The following is a 21924-nucleotide window of genomic DNA, read 5'->3' on the forward strand; positions in this document are numbered from 1 at the left end:
TGAAATTTCAACTGAAGTGCGTGTGTGACGTCATTTTTCGCTCTTTGTTTTTGTTCATTCGCGTGATTAAATTTTTGGTCACACTTGACTAACTTCACTCTCAAAAATGATTTCCTCACTTTGAAGTTGACCTTTTTTTTACTTTAATTCAAAGAGATAAGGTCAAATGGGTGTGGGTGTCACTCTAAATGAAGGTTCTTTGAGAGCAGCTAATAGAGGCAGCAAAAACTTATACAGATTTTTAATCAAAATATAACATATCGGCCTTCAATGAAAAGACGAATTTTTCTGGTCTGTCTTTTTTACTGTTTTTTTTTATGACTGCAAATCTACAAAGCTATTGCGGCTATTTTTTGGTAATCTGCCAGCTATATGTGATGATGTTACATTGTTATTAATTGCTCTTGAACAAACTCATAGCAATTATTGTAAGTGTATTGCTCTTTTTTATGCAAATTTTTTGCTTGGACGTTTTAGAGCTTTTCTTGAACATTCTTTGACGTCTCAAGTGACTTTTTCACGCTTTTGTTCTTCATTTTTGAGTGATCTCTATTGCTCTCACTCCTTGTTGCTAATTGAAGTCGGTTGAAGCAGAGAAACAAGAAAGACCTGATATTCGAGTGGGCAGTGCTTCTGGTTGGGGATCAGGAGGTCAATGGTTCGAGATACGGCGTGGTCAAATGTTTGTCCACCCCACCCGCCTGTCCTTAGAGAGCAATTCTCCCGACATTTGTGGGTTAATATCTGTTATCAGCCATTAGCTAATACCGGAAATGCATTGCATCTTTGTACGGTGAACTCTTAGCTGCACCTTCAAAATCTTGCACACAGGGAGCAGTGGTATGGGGTGATACAATTTAAAATTACTGGTTTTCAGATTGATCTTGATATTTCTTGTTGAACTTCCAATGGCAGGCAGAGGTAGGGGAAGGGGACGAGGACGTGGGGCTAGCGCAGAGCCAGCAGCTGCGCCACCAGCGCCGACGCAACCGGTTTCAAGTGGACAACCTGTGGGGGTTGGCAGTGCACCACAGCCAATGAGAGGAAGAGGCAGAGGAAGAGGAGCCGCGCCAGTTGTTGCACCACAGGTTGTCAACTTATGAGTGTAAAATTACTGAACTGTCCAAATCGCATGCTCGTGTCATCGTTAAATTGGTTGCGCAATTGTATTCTGAGAATTAATGCTAGGAAACAGATTCAGGAACGGTTCAAAAGCATTGTAATGCTTTTTCGATTTTGTGGTAGTTTTTTCTAAATGGTTTTTCCATTGCATTCATGGTTCATTGTAGGTCTAGTTTTTTTCGTCAATTAAAATTTTTCTAATTTTTTCCTGACTTGTCCGGCTGTTTTTACTTCATTGAATAAAAATTTGTTCCGCTTTACCTTATTAGTTCACAGCTTGTTGAACATTTTGCATGAAATCTTTGACTTCTCTGGGCTAGCTTCATTATCCGCTTATTCTGCTCAAAATGCTTTTAAACAGCACTTGCACAGCAAAGCACTTCGAGATGAAAAGAGAGTTTTTTAATAGCCGCGAAGCGATAACGGCTATTATTGGGGACATTGTTTTTTTTACAATTAAAAGAATTTGAATTGTATTGGTGTGCTGTTTTTTTTAAGATCTGTTCACACAAATTCATGATTTTGAAGTCAAATTGGAGTAGTGATTTTCGTCACGCCGAAACAGGAAATGGAGCTAAAAAGCGAGTGGTTTTTCGGCGTGAAATTTTTTTGCTCTAATTTTAAGGTTGACTGAGAAAACGGTATTTGGACAAAAATTCGCTTTATCGCTATTGTTCTCATGCGGCAATTTTACATCGTTCTTGAAAATTCTTTGAATTGTACGTCAGGACTTGTCCTGCTATGTTTGTTTTTTACTTAGTCGAATAAAAATTATTTGCTTTACCTTAGTTCACAGCTTATTCAACATTTTGAGTGAAATCGTTTCGACTTCTCTTGATTAGTTTCTTTCTTCTCATTCTGCTAAAAGTTTTTTAGGCAGCTGTTGCTCAGCAAAGCAATTCATATTGAACAGAGTCAGTATCAAAAGTCAGAAATAGAAACGGGATAAACCGATAAAGGGCGGTTTAGATGCCCGTTACTCGAACTTGGTTCTTATAAGTCTTAATTAGCATCTCTAATGCTTATTCGTAATGATAATAGCCTCTGTATTGTTTAATTATGAAGCAGGAGTCTCTTCAACACCAGAATGACATCAAAATAATTCGCTTTTCGATTTTTTCGATTTTCGATTTTTTTGATCGAGTTTCTAATTGGTTTTCCCAATCCTTTCATTGTTCTTTCTAGGCCTAGATTTTTTAAGAATCAGATGGACATTTCTCGCTAGTGGTTTTTTGTCCACATGCGACAATTTCACTTTGATTTTTAGTTTTTTCGATTTTTTTTTATCGGATTTTTTCTAAATGGTTTTCTCAATCCTTTTTCATTGTTCATTCTAGGCATAGTTTTTTAAATATCAGATTGACATTTCTTGCTAGTGGTTTTTTCTTCTCGCTAGAGGCATTTTGACATTGATTTTGTTTTTTTAATCTGATTTCTTGAGCAATGGTTTTCGCAATTCACTCATAGTCCGTTCTACGTCAATGAAAATTCTTTGAATTGTACGTCAGGACTTGTCCTGCTTTGTTTTTAATTTGTCGTCTTCATCGATGATTCTTACGACCTGACTTCTTGGAGTTGACTTTCTCATTGACTTCTGCTGCTTTGCAGTTAAAATTTGTGTGCGTGACGTCATTTCTGATTAAGTTAATTTCGTGACTTACCTCACCCAAAAATGACTACTGAACTCTCATTGAACTTAAAATTTTGTGAGCATTTACTATTTAAAGGTTAATGGTTTGCATCTAAATAGTGCTAAACTTGTATGCCCTAATTCTTGAGTATTAGTCTTGAGTCTTCGACTTCTAATATCAATTTTAAAAAGGCTATATTAGAGCTTTTTCCTTATATGTATGTGTCATAAAATTGGCAGTCGGAATCTTACCCAAAAAGTCTATGATCTATTAAAGGACTGGTGGTCGACCTGTCTATCTTTTTAGAATCAATTCACGGAAGGCCGCAATCGTGTATCGCGGCTATTTTCCGACAATCTGCTGGCTATGTTTTTAAAAAAAATAACAAAATCAGACTTAGAAACGCGATAATCTTCAAAACCCCAATTTTGCTAGTGCATTACCGGAATGTTGCTCTTAATATTTTTTCTCTTCAATCTTTTCTTATAGCCGCGAAGCGATAAGGGTTTATTGGGGACATCGTTTTTTACAATTCAAAGAATTTGTATTGGGTTGCTGTCTTTTCTTTTTTAGGTCTGTTCACACATTTTCATGATTTTTGAAGTCAAATTATTGATTTTTGTCATACCGAAACAGGAAATGGAGCGAAAAAGCGAGTGGTTTCTGATTTTTGCTCTAATTTTAAAGCAGAGTGAGAAAATGGTGTTTGAACAAAAATTCGCTTTCTCGCTAGTGGTTTTTTGTCCACATGCGGCAATTTCACTTTGATTTTTACGGTTTTTTCAATTTTTTTGGCCGAATTTTTTTCTAATTGGTTTTTCCAATCCATTCAGAGTTCATTCTAGGCCCAGTTTTTTTAGAATTAGATTGACATTTCTCGCTAGTTGTTTTTTGTTCTCGCTAGTGGCATTTTGACATCGATTTTCTGTTTTTTTTTTGTTTTTTGATCTGATTTTTTTTTTGAATTGGTTTTTCCAATTCACTCATAGTCCGTTCTTCGTCAATGAAAATTCTTTGAATTGTTCGTCAGGACTTGTCATGCTTTGTTTTTTAATTCGTCTCCATCGATATTACGACCTGACTTCTTGGTTCTTGCAATTGACTTTCTCAATGACTTCATTGACTTCTACTGCTTTGCCGTTTAAATTTGTGCGCTTATTTCTGATTTAAGGTCATTTTCGTGACTTACTTCACTCAAAAAAGGACTTCTTAACTCACTCATGGAACCTAAAATTTTATGAACATTTACTATTTAAAGATCAATGGTTTGCATCTAAGTAGTGCCAATCTTATATGCCCTAATTCTTGAGTATTAGTCTTGAGTCTTTAATTTCGAATATCATTTTTAAAAAAAGCTCTTTTAGGGCTTTTTCTTAAAAAACGTATGTGTCATAAAATTGACAGTCCGAATCTTACCCAAAAAGTCTATGATCTATTAAAGGACTGGTGGTCGATCTGTCTATCTTTTTGTAATCAATTCATGGAAGACCGCAATCGTCTATCGGGGCTATTTTCCGGCAACCTGCCGTCTATGCTTAAAAAAAACAAAATCAGAATTAGAAACGGGATAAACTCAAACCCCAGTTTTGCTTGACCAGTGCCGGAATAGTGCTCTTAATAATGCTTCTCTTCCAGTCTTATCGCTTAGTCTCAAATTGAAGTTCTTTTGGCTTTCAAGTGTGGCGTAGTTTGGTCATTTGTTTTCGTTCCAACTTTTAGCTATCGTTTTCACTGCGTTTGATACCGTTTTTCTAAACGACAGTGAATCTCACCTATTTTTAAACCTGTCTTTTGCAAACATTGATTGCCAATTTCTAATAGATGACTTCTAAAGTTATTTTGCATGCCGTGTTTTAGGATTTATGCATGTTGTTTTTTCGTTCTCTGAACTTGACGCCACTGTATTGTGTAATCATTCTAAAGGTCTTTAACTACAGTGTCAATTTGTCAAAAATTGTTGTATTTTTTTCGCTCAAAATCTTGATCATAGAATTCTAATTTTAATTGCTTTTGGGTTTTTTTGTTCATTTTTGCGCATATCAAATGCTGGTCCATATTGACTACCATTTAGTTCATTCTGGTCGTTAGATCAACCAATTTTTAGGCTATGATCCAGGAACTGTCTTGCGCAGACTGTTTTTTTGTGAGATGTTATCACACATTTTTCCATTAATGAGCTTTCGTAACGGGTGGACAGGTAGGTAATGCTCGTTGATCATTGTTCCACTGGAGGGGTTAGTCTTTAAGTGATTAGATTGTTAAAAGTGTTAGAAAAGCCTAACTTCAAAATGAATTTTTGAGCGAAAGTTAGTCCAATTTCAATTTTGTTTTCAACAAGTTTTTTGTTGGATGGGTCTTAAATTGACGTTTGTCAAAGTTCCTAAAGATGTTTTGCCAGACATTTTGTAGTGTCTGATTTTTGGCCTACGTATTTTGGTAATTCAAACTTATGCACCTAAAATGATAATGCTTGTTGCTAATTTTTGATTTTTTTTTGTTTTTGAATCTTTTTGCTTTTTTCGAATTCAAAGAGTTTCGTACTGTTTTAATTTTTCAATCTATAGGGGCTATTAAAACTTTTGTCGAAGCTTGTAATGAGTCAATTTAATTGGCATAATTTATAGCTTTTAAGTTTTCGGATGTAGAATTTGAAGCATTGCGTTTTTTGATTTTTTATAGCTGCGAAGCTGTAAACTGAGCGGAGCTATTTTGCGGTGTTTTTGTTACAATTCAAAGAATTTGATTTGTATTGGAGTGCTGTCGTTTTTTAAAGATCTATTCACACATTTTCTTGATTTTGAAGTCAAATTGGAGTAGTGATTTTGGTCACGTCGAAACAGGAAATGGAGCTAAAGAGCGAGTGGTTTTGCGGCGGGTAATTTTTTCGCTAATTTTAAAGTCGAGTGTGAAAACGGTGTTTGAACAAACATTCGCTTTCTCGCTAGTGGTTCTTTGTCCACATGCGGCAATTTCACTTTGACTTTAATGTTTTTTCGATTTTTTTGATCAAATTTTCTTCTAAATTGTTCGCCCAATCCTTTCATAATTCATTCTAGGCCAGTTTTTTGGTTGAACCAAATATCTATTTCTCGCTAGTGGTTTCTGTTCACATGCGGCTTTTTGACAGTGTTTTCTTTCTGATTTTTTAGAAATGGTTTTCCCATTTCACTCATAGTCCATTCTAGGTCGTTTTTGTTTATTCAATGAAAATTCTTTGAATTGTACGTCAGGTCTTGTCCTATGTTTTTCTTTGTTTCGTCGACTGACACTCTTTCGTTTTAAATTTGTTTACACAGAAAAAGTCAAATTTTCTGAATGACTTCTTCCTCTAACGGCATTTGAGCGCGTGACCTGATTTCTCTCTCTCTCTCTTTCTCTCTCTCTCTCTCTCTCTCTCTCTCTTTGGCAAAGGTTTTAAGATATTTTGCGTGATTTTGATAATACGTGATCTACCTCACTCAATAAAATGACTTTTGCACTTTAAAACTTAAGTTGAATTTGAATTAGTTCAAGGTCTAAAGAAGTCAATGAGTATTACCTCTCGGCTCTCAAACCAATACTGTAATGAGAGCGTTCTTGTAGTTTTCAGTTGCTCTTAAACAAAGCTTGTAGCAATGATATTAGTCCTTCTGGTCTGCTGTTTTTAAAACAGTTTTTGTACTGCCAACTTTTCATCTAATAGGTTTTTTTTGTCTGACTATTTGACTTTTTGACCTCAAAAACGGGAAAAACACGTTAAGTCAAGAGGGCAATAAGTCACTGAGTAGTTATCTTAGTTTTACTAGGCTCTACGCGTACAAACCATCAATGTTGGTACAAACCAAAAATAAAATCAGTCACCGTATGAGCTGTTTTTCGGCGGTTTAAACCCCCCATTTTAAAATTTTGGTGAAAGCACTCCTATCCAACTGGAGTTTTTAAAATTGTTTGAAATGGACTGTTGTTTATTTAAACTTGTGTAGTTCTAGACAGACGCCTATTTAAACTCGTGTAATTCTAGTTGCCACAAGAGCTTGCTGAACATGGGACTGATGTCGCGGCTGCCGGGCGAGGTAGAGGACGCGGGGCAATACAACCAATGGAAAACGGCCAGGACTCGGGTCGAGCTCGAGGTGGAGCAGTGGTAGGTGCAAATGGAGTTAATGGCGGACAACACCATGAAAATGGAGCGAATGGCCTCGCAGACAACATGGCGGGACTCAATGTAAGTGAACATTGACGAATGCGGCGGGTGATTATATAAGGGGAACGGTGCTTACGTTGACCCGCGAAGAAATTAATAAAACAAAATACAGCTAGTTAGAGCTCGCAAAAGAACCTAACTTTGAAAACACGAGTTTGATTTAATTTATTTTCTCAGCCATTTATTCATTAGAAAGGTGTGTTCGCATTTTAAATGCGCTGAATTGAATAGTATTTTTCCGATGAGTCAAAAATGATATAGCTATTATTAATAGCTGCGAAGCCATAGCGGCTATTATTGAGGACATCGTTATTTTTACAATCCAAAGGACCTGGATTGTATTGGTGTGCTGTCTTTGTAAGATCTGTTCACGCTTTTTTCGGCTTTTTCACGTCAGTTAGAAGTCAAATTAGTGGTGATTTTAGTCACGCTGAAGTACTAAAGGGAGCGAAAATTAGTAGGTTTGTCGTGATTTTTTTTCAAACTACCTTTAAATGGTGTCAGAAATTGGTGTTTAAACGAATTTTCCGCTTTTGTGAGGGAGTTGACATACCTTCTATGGCGTTGACATCAATTGTTCTCAGGAAATATTAGATTGTCGAGTTTTGCGAGTTTTTGTTGTTTACTTGATTATCTTATATCTTTGTCTCATTATAGATCGTTTTCATTAATTTCTATAAAAGCTTCTTGTCTAAAATCTGTTTAACTCGTAGCTATTGCTTCCTTTGCCTGAAACGCTGCCCCTTATAAAAACTAGTGAATTTCTTGAGTTTGCAAGTATTTGTTGAACTTATTGCTGTCTAATCACTTTAACCTCATTAATGGCAGGTTTCATCGGTTGATAATGAGAAACACGCGAATTTGATTAGTGGCATGAGTTCGTAGAAGTTGTTTTTGATTTCGACCATGTCTTTAAAAAATAGATCTGATTTAGCCTTGCTTGTTTTTTGTTCTTCTAAAATTGCTTAATCTCAATGATGTCAAACTAATTGTTCTCATTGGACATCTAAAACGGCTTTTTTTGTCAGATCAAACCTAAATCAATTCTTTGGATTGTAATTCAGGACTTGTCCTGCTATGTTTTTTTAATTCGTCGGCATCGATTGTTCTTGCGAACATTGACTTTTTCAATTTCAGTGACTTGTACTGTTTTGCAATTAAAATTTGTGCTTGACATCATTTGTTCTGCTTATAGGATTTAATGAACTTTAAGTTTTACGAACATTTACCAGTTAAAGATCAATAGTGTGCATCTAAGGAGTGCCAAACATACATGCCCTAATTCTTGAGTATTAGTCTTGAGTCTTTGATTTCGAATATCATTTTTAAAAAAAGCTCTTTTAGGGCTTTTTCTTATAGAACGTATGTGTCATAAAATTGACAGTCCGAATCTTACCCAAAAAGTCTATGATCTATTAAAGGACTGGTGGTCGATCTGTCTATCTTTTTGTAATCAATTCATGGAAGGCCGCAATCGTCTATCGGGGCTATTTTCCGGCAACCTGCCGTCTATGCTTAAAAAAAACAAAATCAGAATTAGAAACGGGATAAACTCAAAAACCCCAGTTTTGCTTGACCAGTGCCGGAATAGTGCTCTTAATAATGCTTCTCTTCCAGTCTTATCGCTTAGTCTCAAATTGAAGTTCTTTTGGCTTTCAAGTGTGGCGTAGTTTGGTCATTTGTTTTCGTTCCAACTTTTAGCTATCGTTTTCACTGCGTTTGATACCGTTTTTCTTTCTAAACGACAGTGAATCTCACCTATTTTTAAAGCTGTCTTTTGCAAACATTGATTGCCAATTTATAATAGATGACTTCTAAAGTTATTTTGCATGCCGTGGTTTAGGATTTATGCATGTTGTTTTTTCGTTCTCTGAACTTGACGCCACTGTATTGTGTAATCATTCTAAAGGTCCTTAACTACAGTGTCAATTTGTCAAAAATTGTTGTATTTTTTTCGCTCAAAATCTTGATCATAGAATTCTAATTTTAATTGCTTTTGGGTTTTTTGTTCATTTTTGCGCATATCAAATGCTGGTCCATATTGACTACCATTTAGTTCATTCTGGTCGTTAGATCAACCAATTTTTAGGCTATGATCCAGGAACTGTCTTGCGCAGACTGTTTTTTTGTGAGATGTTATCACACTTTTTTCCATTAATGAGCTTTCGTAACGGGTGGACAGGTAGGTAATGCTCGTTGATCATTGTTCCACTGGAGGGGTTAGTCTTTAAGTGATTAGATTGTTAAAAGTGTTAGAAAAGCCTAACTTCAAAATGAATTTTTGAGCGAAAGTTTGTCCAATTTCAATTTTGTTTTCAACAAGTTTTTTGTTGGATGGGTCTTAAATTGACGTTTGTCAAAGTTCCTAAAGATGTTTTGCCAGACATTTTGTAGTGTCTGATTTTTGGCCTACGTATTTTTTAGAGCTTCTTTTAACTAATTGCTCTTGGACGAAGTTTGAAGCAATTTTTGTAAACGTGTTCTTTTTATGCAAAATTTTGACAATTTTTGAGCTTTTGTTGTACAAACAAAATTTCGAATTTTCAAGTGACTTTCACGCATGTCTTCAATCTTGAGCCATCTCAGTTGCTCTCACTCTGAAGTATGCTTATTGTTGAAATGAAAGCGAATGTAAGATTCGAAATAACAGAAGGTTGATTGACGAGTGGCTAATGCTTCCGTAGAAAAATCCGGATATTGGGGGTTCGAAGCCTTCCAGGTCGACTGATTTTGCACGCATAAAGGAAAATTTATTTAGACTGCAACGGCTCAATTAATGGCCCGCATGTCGTTGGGGAGCAATTTGTCTAACTGTAACATATATAGGACTAGGTAAAACTTTTGGGTTTTGGTTTATCTTCAATTTTATCTGTTCTCTTTAGGTGAACAGTTAAAGATCGGTTGTTTTGTTTTTTGACGGTTTCTTTTAATTTAAAATTTTAAACATATGTGCTCAGTTTTTATGACATTGCTATGATGAAGTTAACATTGACCAGATCTACAAATGTCATCTAATGCCTGATTTAAAAATAGACAAAGCTAGAAAAATTTGTATTTTTCTTCAAAGGATAAAAGGCAACACTAAATTACCTGTCTTTTGTTTATTTCCAGGCAGTCCTATTTGACTAGTTTGTGGGACAGTAGGTGAATGATTAACACAGGTTATTGATTGCGAAAAGAAACATTGCACGATGACATTACAAACCTTAAGCATATTTATAGCAATGAGTAAACGAGCCAAATTTTATTTATCGCATTCATGAAAAATCATGGAACCTCGAAATCACGCCATGAAATTTAACCAAAACGATGGTTTTTGTATTTGGCAGCAAACTATTCGAAGAAAAAAATCTAATATTTTTCAGAAGCCGTGTTTTATCATGGTGTAAAAGTTTTATCACATAGGTAAAAAATACATGGGAAACTTATTGAAAACTTCAAGACCTCTTCGGATTGAGCTTTTGTCCGCTAGTAGTGTCTGCTGCTATTAATTGCTTGATGAGAAAATTTTCAAGTCTTGATGTTTATTACAGTCAAAAGTAGAAAGTGGGATTTCAATTGCCCTATTGTATGTTGGTTTTTGATCAGTAGTTAAAGAGAAAGGTATAAAAAACTGATGTGAAGTCGAGCGAGAAGCGAGCAGGTAGTTTCTACTGCAGATTATTATCTTAAGACAATTCGAATTTTCAACGATGATAACACGTTGTCCCTGATCAGCTCAATTGTTTTTCTAAGGCAATGACAAGGTAGTTATCAATGGTGCTCAGTTGTACGGCTGGATGTTGATGTTAATTTCTAACCCTTAGTTTATTTAAGTTGCTTAGTTTTTCATGCGAATCAAAAACTCAATAAGATAGCAAGACCGAGGACAGAAAATATCTTTGCTCCTCTGCTATATATGGGCTGAAATTTTCTTAGCGCTTCAGATAGAATACTCATTTAATTATATAATGGAATTGAAATGAGAATACAAATGAAAATACTTTTTAGTTGACGTCCTACTAAGTTTGCAGCATTTTTTATAACGTATGTTTGTTCAATGCAAATTAATTAACAGTTGGTTTTTGAGTGACAGGAGTCCTTTTTTGCGTTTTCCGCGATTTAAGTTTCTCTCATTCAATTATAAGCAGCTGAGCTCAGCGGCGCCAATTTACTGCTAAGTAAGCTGAAAAGTTCAGCGAAATTGGTATCATTATTGCTCTTTAAATCTTAATAGTGGTATATAGAAAGCTCTAATGACGTTATTTGAAGTTTCTTAGGGAACTTCTTAATCTCCTCGTCTCCAGGCTACCTGCACCCACTGAAGCAGACTGAAACAGATTAGCTCCTAGTTGTTCGAGAGCTATTCCTCACGCGTTTACCTGTTTCATTTTTCATTCTATGCGCTAATGCACTCGAGTCTCAATCAATTTATCTTTTTAAAATAGCTGGAATGTAAGAGCTGTGCAGTTGAAAGAACTGCTATTCTGCTTTCATTTGTTTTGCAGGATATTTTTATCGTAATGCAGTTTTCGCTTATTTGAGTGCCCTCCTGTAATAAAAGTCGGAGAGCTGAAAAATGGGATGTTCCTTAATTGAAGGTATTTCGCTGTCTGTGTTTCCTCCTTTAGACAATTGTGATGTTGATCTAATTCTATATCTCAAATTTTGTTTTCTTATTAGCTGCGATAGCGAGCAATTATTGAACTTCTTTGTTTTTATTCGGAAAAGATTTTTGTTAGGACGGCATGGCGTCGAGCTCACTTTGTTTATTCACTCGACCTTTTGTTTACTGTTGCCATTTTGGATCGATTTGCATACATGTCTTTTTTCAACTTTTATTGCAACTTTAAAGAATTTTGATGGTATTGGTGCGCTCTCCTCTTTAAGGTCATATGATCATAAGTTGATAGCCGCTAAGAGATAGCGGCTATTATTGGGGACATTGTGGTTTTTACAATCCAAGATTTGGATTGTATTAGTGCTCTGTCTTTATGTAAGATGTTTGCACACCTTTTTTCATGACTTTCAACTTTCAAAACGGGATAAACAGGTAAAGCTCAGTGGGCATCAAGTTTCATAAGAGATCCTTTGACGCGTTTAGTAGTTCTTCAAGTGCGTAGATTGTGAAGCAACTGGGAAGGCCTTAGTTCAAGGCTAAAAGGCCATTTTTGAGCCAAAATGTCGCATTTTTTTTTGCCTTTTTTCGTCATTTTTCGTGTTTTTTGATGGACCAGTCTGAAATTGAGATTTGTAAAATACGATAAGGTGCTTTGTCGTGATGATTACTTTTTATAAGCATTTTTTGAGCTATATGTTTTGGTACTCCAAACATAAACACGCAAAGTATACTAATTTTTACAATTTTTTTGAAGCCATTTTTATTTTCTCAGCCCTAGTTGCCAAGGAATCTCCTCTAGGGTTTGGTAATATGTTACTGCATAGTCTCTAGCGGTAATGGGATGGTTTTCCACATTTTATCATAACTAATTTTAGCATTATTTTGTGGTTTTTAAATTTTTTCGACATTTTTCATTAGTTTTTCCAGCTGCAGGGGCCAGGAAAGCTCATAGGGTTTGATAAAAAGATTATTGAAAAATATTTTTGGTTTTCAGTTTTTTCATTACAAATTTCGGCAATTTTTTGATAAAATTTGCAATTTTCATCAAGTTCATCACGAATTTTTGCAGTTTTTATAAAACTTGCTATTTTTAAATTTTTTGACATTTATTATCATTCTTTACGTTTTCCAGCCGCAGGGACAAGGAAACCTCCTTCAGGGTTTGACAGTAGATGATTGTAAAATTTTTATCTGCAATGGATTGGTTTGCAACATTTTCAAGCCACAAATTTTAGCATTTTTTTAATGAAAATTGCAATTTTGATCAAGTTCTTTAGAACTTTATTTTTCCAGCCCCAGTGGACAAGGAACCTCCTCTAGGTTTTGATAATAGATTACTCCATTGAAATTTTGCCTTGGATGGAAACTGGGTTACTGAATACTGTGAAAGCTTCTAAAGATTTTAATATCACCAATTTTAGCAATGTTTTAATGAAGTTTGAATGTTTCACGTTTTTTCTTTGGAAATGTTTGCCATTTTCTTGGTTTATCAATCTTCAAGGGACAGATTCGAGAAGCAGACAACAGATACGGTTTTGAGCTTAACATTCTTGCAAAATTTAGAAACGTGAAGACTTGTGCGTGAGCTAATGAGGTTTTTATGTGGAGAATTTTTGACCGTTAAGGTAAAAGCTGAAGAGTTAGCAATAAGTATATTTTTGTTTAGTTTGGTTTGTTTCTCCAGTTTTGGGACTGTTTGCTTTTTTGGCTGCCAATCAGCTGGTCAGATGCAGTAGTTCTAACTGTCTCCTTCTTCAATTCACTTTGGATTGTATTTCAGGACTTGTACTGTTTTGTTTTTCGTCGTCTCCATCGATGATTCTTGCGACCATTAACTTTTCATTTTCAGTGACTTCTAATGCTTTGTAGTTAAAATTGGTGTGCATGACGTCATTTGTTATGCTTTTAAGTCAATTGCGTGCTTTACCTCACTCACATAAATGACTTCGAAATCACTTAATGAAGTTCATATATTTTATAAACATTTACTAGTTAAAGATCAATGGTGTGCATCTAAGTAGTGCCAATCTTATATGCATTAATTCTTGAGTATTAGTCTTGAGTCCTCGATTTCGAATATCAATTTTTAAAAAGCTCTTTTAGGGCTTTTTCCTTATAGACCGTATGTGTCATAAAATTGATAGTCCGAATCTTACCCAAAAAGTCTATGATCTATTAAAGGACTGGTGGTCGATCTGTCTATCTTTTTGTAATCAATTCATGGAAGGCCGCAATCGTCTATCGCGGCTATTTTCCGGCAATCTGTCGTCTATGGTTTAAAAAAAACAAAATGAGAATTAGAAACGGGATAAACTCCGGAATAGTGCTCTTAATAATGCTTCTCTTCCAGTCTTATCGCTTAATCTCAAATTCAAGTTCTTTTGGCTTTCAAGTGTGGTGTTGTTTGGTCATTTTTTTCGTTCCAACTTTCAGCTATCGTTTTCACTTCGTTTGATACCGTTTTTTTTTTCTAAACGACAGTGAATCTCACCTATTTTTAAAGCTGTCTTTTGCAAACATTGATTGCCAATTTATAATAGATGACTTCTAAAGTTATATTGTATGCCGTGGTTAAGGATTTATGCATGTAGTTTTTTTGGTTCTCTTAACTTGACGCCACTGTATTGTGTAATCATTCTAAAGATCCTTAACCACATTGTCAATTTGTCAAAAATTGTTGTTTTTTTTTTGCTCAAAATCTTGATCATAGAATTCTAATTTTAATTCATTTTTGCGCATACCAAATGCTGGACCTTATTGACTACCATTTAGTTCATTCTGGTCGTTAGATCATCCAATTTTTATTTCAAATATTAATTTTGAAAAAGCTCTATTAAAGTTTTTTTACTTAGTGTATGTGTCTCATAAAAATAAAATAGTGGAAAGAGCGAAAAAGATACTGGGTTTTGGAGCATGGTTTCTTTCAAACTGCTTTTTAAATTTCTGCGTTTTGGTGAAGTTTTTTTGCATGAGTCAGTTTGACTTCTTTTTTATTGCTCTTAAATGAAGGTTTTGGCAATTATATTAGTCCTAATGGTCTTTGTTTAATGCGATTTTTCTCTTGGCCGATTTTTCGTCTGATCCATTTGACTTTTCGTCCTCAAAAACGGGATTACCAGGTATCGCCTATTGGGCTTTAGATTGTCTTAGAGCCTTTCAGCTCTTTAGTCTCCAAGTATGCTATTCACAGAAACTGTTTTGGAGACCTTTACTTATGGTGAAGGGCGGTTCTTAAAGTTGACCCCCCTCACTTGACCCCCCCACCCCCAAATTCCCCCTTGCACATCGTTCAGGTCGTAAGGGCCCCGTGTGCAGCCGAAGACCCCCCTCCCCGTTGCGCTTACCTCACGCCCCTTCGAGCTAAAGCTAGCCTTACTAAACCTTGATTAGCTATTGGCAAAGCCAGTCGCCGCCTGTCGTTAGAGAGCAATTCGCCCGACGTTATTCGGTTATTTTTTCTTGGTTTTTAAGTGGAATTAAAAAGTAACTGCGCTCTAATTGTGCCTAGTTGACGTTGCCCGAATTCTTCAATGGGCTGTTGTTTTTATTTTTAGGCTTTGAAACTTTTTGTGGTCATAATATTACCAAAATTTTTTGGTCTTGCGAGTGTTTGGGCTTTTTTTGTTGTTTTATCGCTGAATAATGACGGGTCAGTGAGGTATAAATGTATTTAATCGGTTCTTTCATTTCAGTTTGTACCTGATAGTTTTTATGTCTTGGGCTATTTGATTTTTTAAAAATAGTTCTCTGTTCTGTTTGCTGCTCTTCATGCTCTCTTTTTTGAATCCCATATTCGCTGCCCGATAAGGTTATAGTATAGTTATTCATTGTCTCCTATTGATAGCTGCTGCTTTTTATGACAAGTTAATGTTGCCTGTATTCATTTGTCTTATCACTTATCATTCGTTTGCCTTATCACTTAGTCTCATCAATGTCAGATCTCATCGGTTGCTAATGGGCGTTGATTAATCTAATTGGCTTAAGGTCACAGCTATTGCTTTTTTAAGACTGCGGCCTTATTTACAAAAATTTTGTTGAATCCTTGAGCTTGATATTTGTCGCGTATTTCGTGGTGGTGTCGTTTAGTGCTAATAATAAGTCTCATCCGCTTTCTAATGCAGCCTATTTTTGATAAATAGTCTTCAGTATTCAGCTTTTTTGGCCATTTTTGGAATTTTTTTTTATGGGTTTTCCGCAAAGTTGGTGTATGCATTCTCAGCCCGCGTCGTATAAATGGCTATATGTTTTTTAATTTCTACTGTTATGAACGGTAAGAAAGGGTTTTCGTTTTTTTGTTGTTGCGTATCTGCAGTCTTATGCTTCGCTGACTGTCAAAATTGACTTATGCTTGATATAGCTGTAAAAATGCTGATACTTGGTTAATTAGATAATTAATTCTTTGGATTGTAATTCAGGACTTGTTTTGCTATATTTTTTTGTTCACTTGCTTGATTAAGTTTTTTGTCGCACGTTTTTGGTAGGTCGCTCTCGAAGAGAATTATACGCACTTTAATCGAAGGATATGAGGGCAGCAAGAGTATGATATTCTAATTAGAAATTATTTGAGGACAGTTAAGAGAATACAACACAAATTAGTCAATACCCTTCAAATTAAAATTTTGCATCCCATAAATATGTAAATGAAAACTGATCTCTTCGGTCTTTTTTTTCAGAATACAAGTCTAGGAAGCTATTGCAACTGGTTTGTGGCGATCTGACAGCGGTTTTAAATAGTCTTTTTGTTATAGAACAAGTCAGCTGTTGTTGCAAAAGTTGAAAATGAAGTTGAAAATATGAAGTCTGAAATGTCTCGCAATGTGCAAATGTAGATTTTGACACTTCGAATTTTATCAGCTCTGATTAGAGATTTCTGGATAGCAAATTCAACAATTGTAATCAAAAAACGCCGCTATAAGTTCTTCAGGTTTCTCTCCCATTTGAAATTTTACGCTGTGTCCGCTAGTTGACAAAGATTTGAGTGAATATTGGGATTGAGAGGGGTCGGAACATACGAGCCTCATTACTGTCCACATAAAGGTACGTTAATTAGGAATTCATGTTTTCCCTGAAAGCTAGGGGCTAGTTTAATTCGTTCGATGATACAGGCTTATGTTTACCCTTTCTTCGATACGATATTTAAAAATTTTGTTTAATTCATTCAAGCCAGTAATTTTTAATACATTTTTACTTAATCTCAAATGCAGTAAATTAGCAGTTGCAAATGTTGCAGTTTTAAAATTGATGAAGCTCAAAACCAAGCTTTTTTGTGCCTAGGAACTAGTAATCCGGAACAGTTTTCCGTAACCCGCGAAATATAATGGTGAGCATCATATGGGAAAAAATCAAGCTCAAAGCTTAAACTTTTTAGGTTGGTGGAAGAGGAGACACTCGCGAACCGAGACAGCGACGTGTCAACCGACATGATGAAGAGAATTTGTCCTCCGGTTTCTTCAATAAAGGGGAATGGGCACTGAACGTCAATTCGATCAGGGGACAGCCAGTGGAATTAGTTGGCAACGCTATTACACTCTATCCACCGCAAAATATGGATACCCCTGCTGCTAGACTTTATCATGTTGACTTCACCCCTCAGTTGGATGGAAAACGGCTACGCATCGCAATCGTTAAGGAGAACTCTGATAAATTGGGAGGACGGAACATCTTGTACGATGGTGGAAGCGCATTATTCACCGGAAGTCTTATCTCGGAACCCAATGGAAAAGTGGAGTTTGATTTTGTAACAAAACGAAATGAGAGTATCCATGTCACTTGTTCACATAGATCCGATGTTTTTGCTGGCTCGAGTGAACATCTCAGGATTGCTGGTGTTCTAATGAAAAAAGGACTAACAACATTAAACTATGTGCCTTTTGGTCGACATCATTTCGATCCAGAAAGCAAAATTGACATGAGAAATGGCTATGAACTGTGGCCAGGATATGCCACTGCTGTCAATAAGTACGAAGGCGGACTTTTGTTAGTGGCGGATACTACCTTTAAGTTAGCAGCTGTACGAACTGTGTATCATGAACTGATGGATATCTATCGTCAAGCTCAATCCAATACACAAGCTTTTCAACAACAAGCCATCAACAAAATTGTTGGCAGGATTGTTTTCACACCTTACAATCAAAAAAGACACCGCGTGGATGATATCAGTTTTGAAGCGACCCCAATGGACAAATTTGAGAAACGGGGCGAGCAGATTACGTTTAAAGAGTAAGTATGGATAAAAATATAGCAGGTTTCCCGGAATTAATCCAGGAATTATTTGTGTAATAAACACGAAGTGATGTGAGGCTAATTTAATCATATTTAATAGATCTCGAAAGAAGTTTGCTCGCTTGAGAGATTTTAATCGACTTTCCGCTTTCAAAAACCGGATCATTTGGTGAAGCCTGAGGGCATTAGGAGCCTTAGTGGGCGTTAAGTGTACGGCATCTGACAAACGCTTGAGACAAACTCATGAATGCCAATTTTGGGAGCCTTGGCGGAAACTATTCCTAAGCTTTTATACTCAAGCACTACCGGCAGCCTCCGTAAGATTAATATAGCTACAACAAAAGCCGCAATCTCGACTTTCTGTTGCTCCAGAGCAATTTGTCCGACGTCAGTCAGTTTTTTGTTTTGTAGAAATGCAATTATTTTTAGATAATAAATGTAAACGAGCAGCTTTTCGTTGATTGTGTTTGCTTAAGCATAGTATCTGGTGTGCTCACTGTTCAGAAGTTGATCTTAACATTTTCCTATGCAAAAAAATGGAAAACGGCATAATTTGAAATGTGTATCGAGGTTCCTTTTTCATTTGTTTTCTCAGACCAAATAGTTGACCTTGTTCTTATCCTTTTTACATTAACTATAGAGTATATTATGCTCACTGTGAAAATATTGTTATCAACATTTCTGAGGTTTAAAAAATTGTAATAAATGTAATTTCGAAAATGATATTTTAGTTTTAAAGCAATTCACTCGTTGGGATCCAAGATAGCTTGTCATTTGTCAAAACGTTTGATTTTCAAAATAAGAATGAAATTTTGTTCTCAGGGACCGCAGCAGGTTTATGCGCTGTTTTGCCATTGCTCTTCTATTTTCTTATTGCTCAATTTTTGGCCATTGCCGAGTATCCTCTCTAATCCATTTAGGATCACTTATTCGTAATCTACCTTCCTTGATAAAATGAAATTCTAATTTTTGATTGTTATTCTTTTAGGTACTATCAGTCCGTGTACAATATTGATATCAAAGATCCTAAACAGCCGCTGCTCTTATCTCAGCCAAAAGAAAAGGACAGAAGAAGAGGAATGACGCAGCCCATTCTCTTAGTTCCGGAGTTGTGTCATGTAACGGGAATTTCTGACGAACAAAAGGCAGATTTTCGATTTACTAAAGCTATGGGCGAGATCACCCGTCAAGGACCTCCTGTGAAAGCCAGAAATCTTGCGGAATTGGTGAATCGATTCTCGAAAAACGAGGGCATTAACTCCCAGTTCAATTTCTGGAACATGAGCTTTGACCAAAGTTTAATACAATTCCATGGTAAGTGTTTATGTCGCTTTCATATTCTAAAATGGAATTCTAGCCCTGTTAAGAATATTCAAACAAGGTTTAAATAATTTATCTTTCTGTTCATTGTTCAATGCATCCACCGCTACATCTCTATATAGCTTTGATAACGTCGAAATGGTGCCTTACATGTAATTTGTTCTGGCAGCTATGATTTGGAGCACCTTCGGCGAGATGAAAAATTGATAAGTTATGATCAATAGCCACAAGGCGATGCCTGTGCCCATCATTGGCGTTTTCGTGGTTTTCTACGATTCCTAAGAATTTGAATTGTATTGGTGCCCTGTCTTTTAATGACAGGAAGCGTAATGGTGATTAATTGCTCTCAAATTATGTAGTGTCACCAACTCTCATCCAAAAGGTCAGAGGTCAGAAGTTTTGCAGCATAAAGGTTTCTCTGGCTCATGCCCCTTTCTAAATTGTTTGCCTCGCCAGTCGTTCCAGAGCAATTCGTTCGACGTCAGTTGCTGTTCTTTATGCGATTTTCTGCTTGACCAATTTTTTGTCTGTCCTTTTTGACGTTTCCTCCTCAAAAAGGGGACAAACGGGTACAGCCCTGAGTGTAATGTTGGGTTATGGACTTTCGCAAGCGGAATAAAAAGCGTTTTTAACCAAGTAAAAGAATTAATTTCTCAAAAATGAGAGACTAACAAAAATGATATTTTACAGTAGAATTTATAGATTTACAGGAGAGATCTGATTATTAGATCAAGATGGTGATTTGAATTGGGATGAAAAAGGACTCAAAAATCAGCTGTATATATACCCATTATCAGTGTGAAAAAGTCAAGATACAACACTAATCTTAGCACCGTGATTTATAGTGGGGGTCGCAAAGGTTACCCAATATGGTTTGCTTCTGCAAATCAGTCGCAAAGGGAACCATAAATGGAATGCATTTGCACTTTTCTAAGAATTCATTCCCACTTCCGGAGATATCATCATCATTTAGTACATGCTGGGAAGATTTTACATCAATTAATCTAACTCTAATAATAGTTATCTAGATTCACCAATTTGAACCGAATATTGATTCTAAGCACCATTTCTTGACAATTCATTTATATAATTTCTTCGATTGAAGTCATATTGCTTGTCTTTCTAATCTGGTAAGTCAAACTTTCTTTCTAATTCTCACTAAGTTTAAGACTATAGCTTGATCGATATTCTAACACCCCCACTCAGACTTGAGCTGATTGCGTAGAGTCTGTTCCCATCAAAACTGCTCTGAATGTTTCCACTTTCGAAACGGGTAAGGACTTTGTGAAGATGTCCGCTGCCATTTTGTCTGTAGGGACGTAATGAATTGAAATAGTCCCATCCTCCGTCTTGTCCCGGATGAAGTGAAACTTTGTCTCGATCTGCTTGCTCCTTTTGTGCATGACTGGGTTTTGGCAGAGTCTGATACAACTTTGGTTGTCTTCTCCAATTGCTATTGGACGTTTCTGTTGGATGCCAAAATCCTCTAGAAGTTGTTTCAGGTAAAGTGCTTCCGGAACTGCTGCTGCCATGCCCTGATATTCTGCTTCTGATGAAGAACGAGCAACTGTGGCCTGCTTCTTGACACCCCAGCTGAGTGCTGCGCCACGTCCGTTGAGCTTGAAGTAATAGCCCGTTGTTGATTTTCTGTCGTCCACGTCTCCAGACAAGTCTGCATCACTTTCCCCACTACATCATAACTAGCCTCTTTTGTGTAAGTAAGTTTTAAACCTTTTGAACCTTGAAGATATTGCAGAAGTCGTTTTCCGCACATCCAGTGTTAATTGTTAGGTGCATTCATGTGTCTGGACAGAATGTTGACTGTGAACATGATGTCTGGCCTCGTCTGTTCGGCCAGATACAGAAGTGATCCAACCAAGCTTCTGTAGATCCTCGGGTCCACTTCTTCGTCTCCGTTCTGTGCTGTCTGAAGTTTCAAATTTAAATCAGCTGGAGTTCTTGAGGGTTTGCATTGATCCATTTGAAACCGCTCAAGCATTGTTTCTATGTAGCGTTCTTGGTCGACTGTGACTTTGCCCTCTTCTCGTCTGATTCGTGACCCAGAAACTAGTGTAGTCTCCCTCTGTCTTCCATGTGAAAGGTTGCTTCTAGTGCCTTCTTGACATCAGAGACCACTGTCATACTTCTTGATGCTACTATGATGTCGTCAACCCAGACCAAGATGAAGGTGTGATCCTCTGCCTCTGATCTTGCGAACAAGCAGTGATCGTTCCTGCTTCTGGTGAACCCCTGTCTCAGTAGGAAGTTTGCCAGCTCTTTGTACCAGTTGTTAGCAGCCTGTTTCAAACCATAAATTGATTTATTTAGTCGACATACTAACTTCTCATCTGATCCGCGTTTTACAAACTCCTGTGGCTGTTCCAGATACACTTCTTCCTCGATTGGTGAGTGCAGGAAAGCAGTCTTGACATCAAATTGGTGCGTCACATGGCCTTGCTTCGCTGATAGCTGAAGTAGAATCCTGAATGTCTCTGGCTTGCAGGTAGGCGCAAAAGTCTCAAAGTAGTCCAGTCCTTCCACTTGTTTGAAGCCTTTCGCCACATAGCGCGCTTTGTATTTGTCCACTTGACCACTGGGTCCCAATTTCACTTTGTAGACCCATTTGCCCGGTATGACGTCCCTGTCTGTGGGTGGTCTCGCTAGGTTCCAAGTCTCATTGTCTTGGAGTGCCTTGACCTCGTCCTTCATTGCCCGGTGCCACTGGTCCCAATCGTCACCTTGCTTGGCTTTGTAGACTGTTTTGGTTTCCACATAGTCGCCCTCAGTCACAGCAAGATGGGTCCTGACTTCTCCAAAAATTGCGGAACATTCCTTGCTCGTGTCCC

At 36.7% G+C, this 21924-nt stretch overlaps 1 protein-coding gene across 2 annotated transcripts in view; it reads left to right on the forward strand.

Annotated features, from left to right (window-relative positions):
* LOC142358591 (piwi-like protein 1) overlaps positions 1-21924 on the forward strand; it is a 72930-nt gene that overhangs the window by 13244 nt on the left and 37762 nt on the right. The window contains exons 1-5 of one of the 2 annotated variants that reach the window (XM_075410017.1): positions 666-736; positions 878-1088; positions 6754-6957; positions 16905-17755; positions 18747-19072. In XM_075410017.1, the coding sequence (XP_075266132.1) occupies positions 681-736; positions 878-1088; positions 6754-6957; positions 16905-17755; positions 18747-19072 (1648 nt within the window). In that variant the 5' untranslated portion in view covers positions 666-680. Of the gene's footprint in view, positions 1-665; positions 737-877; positions 1089-6753; positions 6958-16904; positions 17756-18746; positions 19073-21924 lie in introns of those variants that run through there. The other variant, XM_075410018.1, reaches the window with a different exon arrangement.

Source organism: Convolutriloba macropyga, chromosome 2 (assembly GCF_964194025.1).
Source record: "Convolutriloba macropyga chromosome 2, txConMacr16.3, whole genome shotgun sequence".
NCBI classification, from domain to species: domain Eukaryota; kingdom Metazoa; phylum Xenacoelomorpha; order Acoela; family Convolutidae; genus Convolutriloba; species Convolutriloba macropyga.